The sequence below is a fragment of the Lipotes vexillifer genome, unplaced genomic scaffold (assembly GCF_000442215.2).
Source record: "Lipotes vexillifer unplaced genomic scaffold, Lipotes_vexillifer_v1.1 scaffold1011, whole genome shotgun sequence".
In the NCBI taxonomy this organism is placed as follows: Eukaryota; Metazoa; Chordata; class Mammalia; order Artiodactyla; family Lipotidae; genus Lipotes; species Lipotes vexillifer.
The window spans coordinates 4,680,895-4,693,362 of NW_006787698.1; the positions used below are offsets into that span (position 1 = coordinate 4,680,895).

The following is a 12,468-nucleotide window of genomic DNA, read 5'->3' on the forward strand; positions in this document are numbered from 1 at the left end:
TGTGTGTGTGTGTGTGTGTGTGTGTGTGTGTGTGTGTGTGTGTGTGTGTGTGTGTGTGTGTGTGTGTGTGTAGGGTGGGTGAGCAATCTGCCTTGCGGGGAGTCCCCAAAGTGGTTTACAGGGCCTCTCTGGTCTGGAGCCTCACCCCCTTCCCTGGCCCTAAACTGTCTGGTTGCTGCCTAGGGCTTCCTGCAGGTGGTGCCCCCCAGAATGGGTGCTGAGTCCTGCCCCCTTCCTGCTTACCCAAGATGGGATTCCTTAACCCTCTTTGTGCCCCAAATCTGGGCTTCTGGCATTCACCGTAGCAGCAAATATGGGTGTCCTGCATCACCCAGGCTCCACTCCCGGGCTACTGGCCTCAAGCCACGTCCCTCCGGCCCTGCTCTGCTCAGTGCCTCCAGCCTTACCCTCCCTTCTTCCTTGCTGGGGCTGCCAGGATGAAAACCAAGCTGGGGTGGGGGTGGGGAGGAGGTTCCTGCTGGAACTCCTGGGGGGTATTTAGAATCAGCTGGACAGCACTGAGGCAGAGAAGTGGTCTTTAGGTTCTCAGAATTCTCAGGGTGCTCTAGCCTTGTACCTACTCCCCTGCACCAACCCCTTCAGACACCCAGACATGCACATGCTCTCCCACATGGATACACGCACTCCACATATGCAGCTACACAAGACACAAACACAGACACACCCACACACAGGGTAATCGAGATCACTTGGTGTGTACTGTGCTAGGCATGGGTCTTCTGGCTGACGGGGCCAAAAAGAGAACCCCACAGGTGACCCATGGCCATGGTGACAAACACCACAGAAACCCTGGTCTCACACAGCCTCACATACACTGCGCTGACCCCAGGAACACACTGTCACTGCAACACATACCCAGGCCCGATTCCCTCCTGCACATGGCCACACACAGCTTTCATACCTCATACCCACTGAGGAGTCAGGGCCCATGTGCAGCACACAGGTACCCTCTCCCAAGGTCGTACAGACCACAGACACAGACATAGATACACAGATTCACACAGGCACCACCAACACCCAGACCCCACTCACACACAGACACGTACAAATCCACACAGACAACTATATGCACACAGGGGCTCCTGAGCATGCACACACACCCCGACTCACACACACACACACACACAGACTCTCCTTGCACACCCAGCCCCACAAACTGCCGTGTCACCTGGCACCATGCGCCCTCCTGGCAGACACACACCAGCGCCCGCCCCCAACCTCCGTGTGACCTTCACAAAGCAAATGCCAGGCGTTTCCATGAAGCCTGCCTGGCACCTCCTACAAGGCAGTCAGGTGGAGTGGGGCAGGGAGCCCAGGGAGATGCCAGGCCTGCCTGGGGGAGACAGGCACCCAGTGATTTACTGGGCAGCCTTGTAGCCCGACTGCCCTGGTTCAAATCCTTGCTTTACCACTAGCCAAGTTACTCATCCTGTTTGTGCCTCAGTTTCTTTCTCTGGAAAATAGGGCATTAGTACACATCCAGGCATAGCAGAGTGCCTAGCATGTGACATTCAGTAGCAGCTGGCTACTTTCATTGTTATGATCTTTACCAACTGGGATGTGTCCCCTTTCCTGGCCACCCCCCTCCCCTGCTTGTTTCTTTCCCATCGGCCCCTGCAGCAGAACTCTCTGAAGCCTGGATCTGCCCCTAGGCTGCACAGTCCTGCAGAGGCCCAATGTGATGCTCTGGGAGCCCAGGTGGGCAGGCCTCAGGGCCCCAGAGGGGTGGAGGCAGGTAGCAGCTTCAACTGAGAATGCCATCAAGTGGTCAGCCTGTCCAAAGGGGAGTCTTGGGCAAGTCGTTTCCTTTGTGATGAAGTGTCTGGGTGTGTGGCTGTGATGTCAGGGCCTGTCGGCTGCCCTTGACTCTGATTTGTGGCTTCAGGTCCCATTGGGACATTGCTGGAACAGCCTCCAGCCTGACTTTGGCCACGCTGAGCAGTGGCAGGTCAGGGAGGGGTGAGTTCCCACAGCTCTGGGGTTTGGTTCTGAGGGGTAGCTGAGACCCGCCCCCATACACACACACACACACACACACACACAAACACACACACTCAGGCTGCAGTTCAACAGGCCCGATTCTCCTCTGCCCTTCCACAGCCCAGGGGACATTCGCTCCTGGAAGCACAAACAGCAGGGCCCCAGGGAGCCTTTTCTTCCCATCCCAGCCTCTGGGCTCCTGCTTACGTGAGCTGAGTCCCCTGGGGCTGCAGGATCTGCCCGCAAGGCTAGTCAGGCGCCCTCTGGACTTGGGTCTCACCTTCCCCCAACGAACTGTGGCTTCAGTTCCTGGAGCGGGGTTGAGGTCCTCAGTATGGAACTATGTTCCTTTCCCCTCCACAGGGGTACTCAGCAGAGCCAAAACGCCCAGGCTGGGCCTTGGGAGACAGGACATGGTTCTCAGGCAGCAAGGCCACCAACCCCTCACTGCCTCTCTGCACCTCCGCCTCCTCATTGACCCAGGACGTTAACAGAACCCAACTCACAGAGTTAGTGGGAGACCTCATTGGGTTCACGTGTACAAAGCACTTTGATAGTGCCAGGCACACGGCAGATACTGAATAAGTATCTTATTATTATTACTATAAGCTTAAAGGATCTAACCTGGCACCCAGTACACAGCAGGTGCTTAATAAATGGGCATTATCATCAAAGGCTCAAGCTCATGATCTAAGAGTATTTTCATTCCTGAGTGTGGCTTTTTTTTTTTGGCTGCATTTGATCCTCGTTGCTGTGTGCGGGCTTTCTCCCTAGTTGCGGCGAGCGGGGGCAACTCTTCATTGCACTGCAGGGGCTTCTCACTGTGGTGGCTTCTCTTGTTATGGAGCACAAGCTCTAGGTGCGCAGGCTCAGTAGTTGTGGCGCACGGGCTTAGCTGCTCCATGGCATGTGGTGTCTTCCCGGACCAGGGCTCGAACCCGTGTTCCCTGCATTGGCAAGCGGATTCTTAACCATTGTGCCACCAGGGAAGTCCCTGAGTGTTTTTTTTTTTTAATTTAAAAAATTAACATAAAGTAAAATTCACCTTGTTTTTGGCTGCGCTGCACAGCTTGTGGGATCTTAGTTCTGTGACCAGGGATCAAACCAGGGCCCTGGCAGTGTAAGTGCAGAGTCCTAACCACTGGACTGCCAGGGAATTCCCCAAATTCAGCCTTTTTAGTATATATTGCATAAGGTTTTTTTTTTAATTGTGGTAAAATATGCATAATAAAATGTACCATTTTAACTTGAGTGTACAATTCAGTCATTACGTACAACCACATTGTTGTGCAACCATCACCACCATCCATCTCCAGGATTTTTTCATCTTCCTAAGCTGAAACTCTGTCCCCATTAAACACTAACTCCCCATTCCCACTCCCTCAGCCCCTGGCACCCACCATTCTACTTTCTGTTTCTATGAATTTGACTCCTCTAGGGACCTCATGTAAGTGGAATTGTACAATATTTGTCCTTTTGTGTCTGGCGTATTTCATTTAGCGTAATGTTTTCAAGGTTCATTCATGTTGAAACATGCGCCAGAATTTCCTTTCTTTTTAAGGCTGAGTAATATTTCATCGTATATATATATATACACCACATTTTCTTTATTCACCCATTAATGGGCATTTGAGTTGTTTCTACCTTTTGGCTGTTGTAAATAATGCCGCTATGAACATTGTTGTATAAGTATCTGTTTGAGTCCTACCTTTCAATTATTTGGGGTGTATATACTGAGGAGTAGCTTTGCTGGATCACGTGGTAATTCTGACTCAAGTTTTTGAGGAGCTGCCAAACTTTTCCGCACTGGCTTCACCATTTTGTATTCCCACCAGCAGCGCACAAGTATTCCGATTCCTCCACGTGCTCCCCAACACTTGTTATTTGCCTTTTTTTTTTTTTTTTTAAATAATAGGTATCCTGATGGGTATGCAGTGGTATCTCATTGGGATTTTTTTTTTTTTTTTTTTTTGCTGTACGCGGGCCTCTCACCGTTGTGGCCTCTCCCGTTACGGAGCACAGGCTCCGGACGCGCAGGCTCAGTGGCCATGGCTCATGGGCCCAGCCGCTCCGTGGCATGTGGGATCTTCCCGGACCAGGGATCGAACCCGTGTCCCCTGCACTGGCAGGCGAATTCTTAACCACTGAGCCATCAGGGAAGTCCCTCTCATTGGGGTTTTGATTTGCATTTCCCTGATGACCAATGGTGTTGAGCATCTTCTCATGTTTATTGTCCATCTGTATATCTTCTGTGAAGAAATGTTTATTTAAGTGCTTTTCCCACTTTTTTTTTTTTTTTGCCACGCATGTGGCTTGTGGGATCATAGTTCCCCACCAAGGGATCAAACCCGGGCCCTCAGCAGTGAGAGCACGGAGTTCTAACCACTGGACCACCAGGGAATTCCCTCCCACTTTTAAATTGGGTTGTTTGTTTTGTTGTTGTTCTTGTTGTTGAGTTTTAGGAGTTCTTTATATAGCCTAGAACATTAATCCCTTGTCAAATATGAGATTTGCAAAAACGTTCTCCCGGGACTTCCCTGGTGGTCCAGTGGTTAAGACTCCACGCTTCCACTGCATGGTGCGCAGGTTCAATCCCTGGTCGGGGAACTAAGATCCTGCATGCCCCGTGGTGCGGGCAAAAACAAGCAAACAAACAAAAAACTATTTTAAAAAAGTTCTCCTGGGGCTTCCCTGGTGGCTCAGTGGTTGAGAGTCTGCCTGCCGATGCGGGGGACACGGGTTCGTGTCCCGGTCCGGGAAGATCCCACATGCCGCGGAGCGGCTAGGCCCGTGAGCCATGGCTGCTGAGCCTGCGCGTCCGGAGCCTGTGCTCCGCAACGGGAGAGGCCACAACAGTGAGAGGCCCGCATACCGCAAAAAAAAAAAAATGTTTTCCCATTCTGTGGATTGCCTTTTCACTCCCTGAATAGTGTCTTTTTATTTTTTTTAATTTATTTATTCTTTCTTTCTTTTTTTTTTTTTGGCTGCGTTGGGTTTTCATTGCTGCACACCAGCTTTCTCTAGTTGCGGTGAGCAGGGGCTACTCTTGTTTGCGGCGCAAGGGCTTCTCATTGCGGTGCAAGGGATTCTCGTTGCGGTGGCTTCTCTTGTTGCGGAGCACGGGCTCTAGGTGTGAGGGCTTCAGTAGTTGTGGCACGCGGGCTCAGTAGTTGTGGTGCACGGGCTTAGTTGCTCCGAGGCATGTGGGATCTTCCCGGACCAGGGCTCGAACCTGTGTCCCCTGCAGTGGCAGGCGGATTCTTAACCACTGCACCACTAGGGAAGCCCCTGAGTAGTGTCTTTTGATGCACAAAGGTTTTTAACTTTGATGAACTCCAATTTATTCTTCTGTTGCCTGTACTTTTGATGTCATATCCAAGAAATCACTGCCAAATCCAATGTCATGAAGCTTCTAAGAGTTTTATAGTTTTAGCCCTTATGTTTAGGTCTTTGATGTAGTTGGGGTTAATTTTTGTATATGGCGTAAGGTAAGGTTCCAACTTCATTCTTTTGTAAGAGGTTAACCAGTTTTCCTAGCACCATTTGTTAAAAAGACTGTCCTTTCTCCATTGAATGGTCTTGTCTCCCTTGTTGAAAATGATTTGACCACATGTATGTGAGGGTTTATTTCTGGGCTCTGTATTCTATTCCATTGGTCTATACATCTGTCTTATACAGTACCACACTGTTTTGATTACTGTGCTTTGTAATAAGTTTTGAAATCAGGAAGTGTGAGTCCCCCAACTTTGTTCTTCTTTTCCAAGGTTGTTTTGGCTCTTCAGGTTCCTTGAGATTCCATATGAATGCTAGGATGGATTTTTTTTTTTCTACAAAGAACATCGTTGGGATTTTTTAATTTTTTTTTCATTTATTTATTTATTTATTGGCTGCATTGGGTCTTCGTTGCTGCACGCGGGCTTTCTTCAGTTGCAGCAAGTGGCGGCTACTCTTCATTGTGGTGTGCGGGCTTCTTACTGTGGTGGCTTCTCGTTGTGGAGCACGGGCTCTAGGTGCATGGGCTTCAGTAGTTGTGGCACTAGGGCTCAGTAGTTGTGGTGCATGGCCTTAGCTGCTCTGCAGCATGTGGGATCTTCCCGGACCAGAGATCGAACCTGTGTCCCCTGCATTGGCAGGTGGATTCTTAACCACTGCATCACCCGGGAAGTCCTGAACATTGTTGCGATTTTGATAGGGATGGCATTGAATCTGTAGATTGCTTTGGGTAGTATGGACATCTTGACATTATTAAGTCTTCCAGTCCATGAATATGGTATGTCTTTCCATTTATTTGTGTTTTTAATTTCTTTCAGCAACATTTTGTAGTTTTGAGTATACAGAGGTTTTGCCTCCTTGGTTAAGTTTATTCCTAAGTATCTTAATCATTCTGATGCTATGGTAAGTGGAATTGTTTTCATAATATCCTTTTTAGTTTGTTCATTGTTAAGGGCATAGAAAAGCAACTGACTTTTGTGTGTTGATTTTATATCCTGCAACTTGGCTACATTCATTTATTAGTTGTATGAGGTTTTTTTTTTTTTTTTTTTTTGCGGTATGTGGGCCTCTCACTGTTGTGGCCTCTCCCATTGCAGAGCACAGGCTCCAGACGCTCAGGCTCAACGGCCATGGTTCACGGGCCCAGCTGCTCCGCGGCATGTGGGATCTTCCCGGACTGGGGCACGAACCCGTGTCCCCTGCTTCGGCAGGCAGACTCTCAACCACTGCGCCACCAGGGAAGCCCCAGTTGTATGAGTTTTGACATATGTAATCCCCACCACTGGTTTCTTTCTCTTAGCAAAATTCATTTGAGAGTAATCCAAATTATTCTGTGTTTGAGTAGTTAAAAAGGAAACTGTTTCTTTCTACTTTTGCAGAAAACTTCTGACACAAAATGTGTTTGGTTTTTTCCCCACACCAACCCATTCTCCAATACTCTATGGACATTAACTGGGTGAACTACAGTTTAATTCAATTCTGACACTAACTGGAGTTCATGCAGATCCCACAGGTTAAGGGCTCAGTCCCACAAGACCTCCCCCACTTCAGATGTCAGTCTCAAATCCAGGTTGTCACCTGTGCTTTTGGGCGACCAGCTATAAATCAGAGGTACCTACAACCCCCTCCTCTGGTTCGATAATTTGCTAGAACGGTTCACAGAACTCAGGAAACCAGTTTACTTACTAGATTGCTGGGGTTTTTTTTTAATTTTTAAAAATTTATTTTTTGTATTCCCCTCCTGGTTTATTTTATTTTATTTATTTATTTTTTGCGGCACGCGGGCCTCTCACTGCTGTGGTCTCTCCCGTTGCGGAGCACAGGCTTCGGATGCGCAGGCTCAGCGGCCATGGCTCACGGGCCCAGCCGCTCCGCGGCATGTGGGATCTTCCCGGACCGGGGCACGAACCCGTGTCCCCTGCATCGGCAGGTGGACTCTCAACTACTGTGCCACCAGGGAAGCCCCTCCTGGTTTATTTTAAAAGATACAACTCAGGAACAGCCAGATGGAAGCGATGCATAGAAAAAGGAATTGGGGGAGGGACTTGGAGCTTCCCCAGGTGTGCCACCTTCCCAGCACCTTGATATGTTCAGCAACCCAACAGCTCTCCAAACCGTGTCATTCAGGGATTTTGATGGTGGCTTCATTATGTACCCATGATTGACTAAACCACTGGCCATTCCACTGGTGATTAACTCAACCTCCAGTCCTGGTCCCTGAACTGGTCCAGCCTCTCTAATCACATGGTTGGCTCTCCTGGCAACCAGCCCCCATCCAGCAGCTGTCCAGGAGTCCCTAGCAGTCCGTCATCTCGTTAGCATACAAAAAGATACCTATTACTGTGGAGATTTCCAGCGTTTTAGGAACTGTGTGCCAGGAAACCAAGGCTGAGACCAAATATATATATTTATTCTTTCACAGTACTTATGGTCCCCGACTTATGAAAGTTCGACTTATGATTTTTCAACTTCATAATGATGTAAAAGCAATACGCATTCAGTAGAAACCGTACCTCAAATTTTGATATTTTCCTGGGTTAGTAACATGTGGTCTGATTCTCTCTTGTGATCCTGGGCAGCGGCAGCAAGCCGCAGCTCCCAGCCAGCCCCAGCCAGCCACGCAATCATGAGGGTAAACGAGTGATACACTTACAACCGTTCTAGACCCATACAACCACTCTGTTTTTCAGTTTCAGTACAGTACTCCATATATTACATGAGGTATTCGGCACTTTATTATAAAATACACTTCGTGTTAGATTATTTTGCCCAACCGTAGGCTAATGTAAGTGTTCTGAGCACGTTTCAGGTAGGCTAGGCTACACTGTGATGTAGGTAGTTTAGGTGTATTAAATGCGTTTTCAGCTATTGATATTTTCAATTTATGGTGGGTTTATCAGGATATAACCCTTTCATAAGTCAAGGAAGATCTGTAGTTCGTGTTCGTGTTTTTGAAATTGCTGAATAGTATTCCATGGCATGGATCTGCTACAGTTTATCCATTCACCAGTGGATGCACACTTGATTTGGTTGTTTCTAGTTTTTGGTGACTATGAACAGAACTGCTATAAACATCAGTCAGCAGGTTTTTGAGTAGAAGTATGTTTTTATTTATCTTGGGTAAATATATAGGAGTGGATTTGTTGGCTTGTACAATAAGCGTGTGTTTAATTTCACAAGAAGCTGACCAACTGTCTTCCAGAGTGACTGTACCACTTTGCATTCCCATCAGCAATGAATGGGAGTTCCAGTTGCTCTGAATCCTTATCACCACTTGACATCGTTGTCAGTTTTCGTTTGTTTAGCATCCTAGTAGGTGTGAAGTGAGAGTCCATGGTTTTAATTTGCATTTCCCTAAGGAGAAATGATGTTTCCTGTGCTGATTTGCCATCTGTATATCTTCTTTGGTGAACTGACCATACTTTTGCTCATTTTTTCACTGAGTTATTTGTCTTCTTATTACTGAGTTTTCAGAGTTCATCATGTACGCTGGCTACAAGTCCTTTGTCAGATATTTTCTCCCAGTCTATAGCTTGTCTTTTTATTCTCTTGACAGTGTCTTTTGCAGAGCAGTTTTCAATGTTGTTAAAACGTTTTTTGAAGTTTGTTTTTAAAAGAAGTTGGAATTTTTGACTATTTAAAATTTCTGGTTTCTTTACTAAAATTGGAACATCTGGTTGGTCAGGGTCCCCAGCTCCACTCTGCTTTTTATGTTGGCCGCCTGACCCCTGGAAACATTTGCTCTAATGGGAGGAATGTGCTCTGATGGGGGTCAAGTCGGCAGAGGGCAGCAGTTAACATTTTGGTCAGAGGAATCATAAGACTTTGGTTTGAATTCTGACCCCACCATGACCTTGCTGTGTGACGCAGAGCCAGTCATTCTCCTCTCTGAACCTTAGTTTCTTCATCTGTAAAATGGAGGCAATGACGTCCTTCCCCATTCCCTCACCCCAGGACTGGCCCAGAAAAAAGGCCCAATACATGGAAGTTGATATCACTGTCCTGGCCTAGGAGATTTCAGATTTATTTCTTGGCAGAGGGAACATTCAAATAGAATCTTAGGCTGACATTCAGTAGTAGGACCAGAAAGGGAGGGAGGGTTCTATTTCTCCCCCCTACCCCCTTGTACCCACCAGAGCATTGCCTGAAGTCGGCTGACCAGTCTACTAACCCCTTGACTTTAAGAGTAACAGACCAGAGGAGGCAGTGACCTTCTTGAAGTCACACAGCACGTCACAGGCACACAGCTCCCCACTGTCATCCTCAAATCTTCATACTGATTGCCTTGCTGAGTTCACTCCCCAGGTGGCATATATGGGGCTGATAGACTTATAGTTGCCAGTGTTTTCTGAGCTCTTTGTTAGGCACCATTCTGAGCGTTTTGCCTATGTTGACACTGGTCACCTGGATGGCCTGAGGCAAATGGTGCTTGTCCCCATTTTGTAGATGAGGAAACTGAAATTCCATCTTTCCCTCAAGTTACACAGCCGGGAAGTGGCCAGCTTTTCCCGGACTCATCCTGAGGGTCTGTCTTGCCAGTGCCACCAGGCTGTGTCCTGTCTCTATGTCATCTGTCTGTATTTCTGCTCAAGCCACACCAGTTTCCTTGCTGGTCCTCCAACAAAAACCAAATCCTGCCAGCGGGCCTTTGCACTTGCTGTTTCCTCACCCTGGAGTACTTTCTCCTACCTCCTGACCTGTGGCCTACACCTTCTCATCTTTCAGGACCTGCTCCTGAAAGATATCCTGCAGATATCACTTCCTCAGAGAGGCCTGTCTCAACCATATCAGCTAAAATCACCTCTCCAGTCACCCACCTCATTTTTCTTTTTTTTTGTGGTACACGGGCTTCTCACTGCTGTGGCCTCTCCCGCTGCAGAGCACAGGCTCCGGATGTGCAGGCTCAGTGGCCATGGCTCACGGGCCCAGCCGCTCTGTGGCATGTGGGATCCTCCCAGACCGGGGCACTAACCCGTGTCCCCTGCATCAGCAGGCGGACTCTCAACCACTGCGCCACCAGGGAAGCCCTACCCACCTCATTTTAATTCTCTGCATGGCAGTCCGTATATTCATTCATTCACTCATACATTGATTCATGCGATAGACATCTATTGGGCATCCACTGCGTGCCAGGCCATGTTCTTGGCCTAGAGTATACAGTAGCGAACAAAGCAGACAAAAGTCCTTGCCCTGCAGAGCTTAGTTCTAGAAGGGAAGGCAAACACTGAAGAATAAAATATAGAATGTGTCAGGTAAGTAGTATTTATTTTAAGGAAGGGAAATGTGAAATGTAAGGGCAGGGGTTGACATTTTAGATGGGTTGGTCAGGAGAGGCCTTCCTGAGGAGGAAACATTTGAGAAGGGGCCTGAAGGAGGTGAAGGAGGCGCCAATGGAGATCTGGGCAAGGGATGTTGCAAAGGCCCCGAGGCAGGAATGTATCTGGAATGTTAAGGAACAGTAAGGCGGCCATTATGGCTGGAGCAGAGTACGTGAGGGGTAGACTGGGAGGTCGTGGGGCAGCGTCTGTGGGCACAGCGAGGACTTTCGCTTTTGCTTTGAGTGAGCTGGGAGCCATAGAAGGTTCTGAGAAGAGGAGCGATGTGACCTGACTCAGGTGTTCACAGGCTCCCTCTGGCCGCTGTAGGAGAGCAGACTGAGGGGCAAAGACAGGATCTGGGGACCAGGGCAAAGGCGAATGTACTGGTCCAGGCAAGTGATAAGGTGGGGCTGGCCGAGGAAGGGGTGCAAAGCGGACAGATTCTGAACAAATTTGGTTGATTTGAGGTGCAAAGGAAAAACAGAGCCAAGGAAGACCCCACGACTTTTGGGGTGTGCGTTGCTGCTAGGTTAACCTTTTGATAGTCTAGCCCTCCCCGTGTCATCTCTGTGAGGGCAGATCATGGTCTGTCTTGGTCCCTGCTGTGTCTCCAGCTACTGCAACAGGACCTGGCCCACAAAGGCACTCAGTCACTGATCTCTGTCATTTCCTGTCTCCCATCTCTTTTGGGGTACCTGTCTCTCTGCCAGGAATTTCCTTGGTCCCCTTATTCCTCTTGACCCACCCCCCAATGCCATCTCAGCCCCCCGACCCCTCTTCCTGCCCGCCCCTTGCAGCTTGGAGGCAGAGAATGGGCCGACGCCATCGCCAGGCCGCAGCCCCCTGGACTCGCAGGCGAGCCCGGGACTCGTGTTACACGCTGGGGCGGCCACCAGCCAGCGCCGAGAATCCTTTCTTTACCGCTCAGACAGCGACTATGACATGTCACCCAAGACCATGTCCCGGAACTCGTCGGTCACCAGCGAGGCGTGAGCACCCCCGATCCCTACCCGCCAGCTCTTCCAGGCCTGGCCCCAGCACAAGCTGCACTTCCCAGCAAGGAGGGGGACACTGCCCAAGTCCCCGTCCACCTGCACACCCGTCCTCCCTAGTGAAAAGTAAACAGCACCCTTATCCCCCGTCGAGGGTTCAGTCCCTCTGTAGCATGTCCACCCAGTGGCATATGAGCGCCCACCCTATCTCTGCCCCCTGCCCAGCCACGCTGAACCCCTCCCTCAGGCCCAGCCCAGACTCAAGTCCATATAGTCCCCGCCTACCCAACCTGCCCAAGCCCACTCCTACCCCTTGGTTTTTGGGGACCTGGCCCACCTCATCCTGTCTCTCCAGCAAGAAGGGAGCCCCTCCTGGCCACCACTTGCTTCCAGTGTGTCCACCTTGGCTGACCCCCTCTTCCTCCCCTACTCCGGGCTTCCCAAAGCCAGCCCCCCTTATCATGACCACCTGTGAAGGTGTGAGCACTCCTGATCTCTTCAGCCCCCTTCCCTCTCACCCAGTCCTTCAGCCCTGCCCCTACCCATTGGAGGCATCCATCTCACCTCCCGCGGCTCCTTCCGGCCCTCCGCCCCCTCCCCGCCGCTGGTCTCCCCAAGCCCAGCTCCTATGGTGTGTTCATCGCCCTCCTTTTGTCTCTGCGCCC

At 49.6% G+C, this 12,468-nt stretch overlaps 1 protein-coding gene across 4 annotated transcripts in view; it reads left to right on the forward strand.

The window, feature by feature from the left end:
* PDE4A (phosphodiesterase 4A) overlaps positions 1–12,468 on the forward strand; it is a 44,304-nt gene that overhangs the window by 16,429 nt on the left and 15,407 nt on the right. For all 4 annotated transcript variants that reach the window (XM_007460665.1, XM_007460664.1, XM_007460667.1 and 1 more), the window contains one exon: positions 11,609–11,800. In XM_007460665.1, coding sequence (XP_007460727.1) covers positions 11,609–11,800 — 192 coding nt within the window. The remainder of the gene's footprint in view (positions 1–11,608; positions 11,801–12,468) is intronic.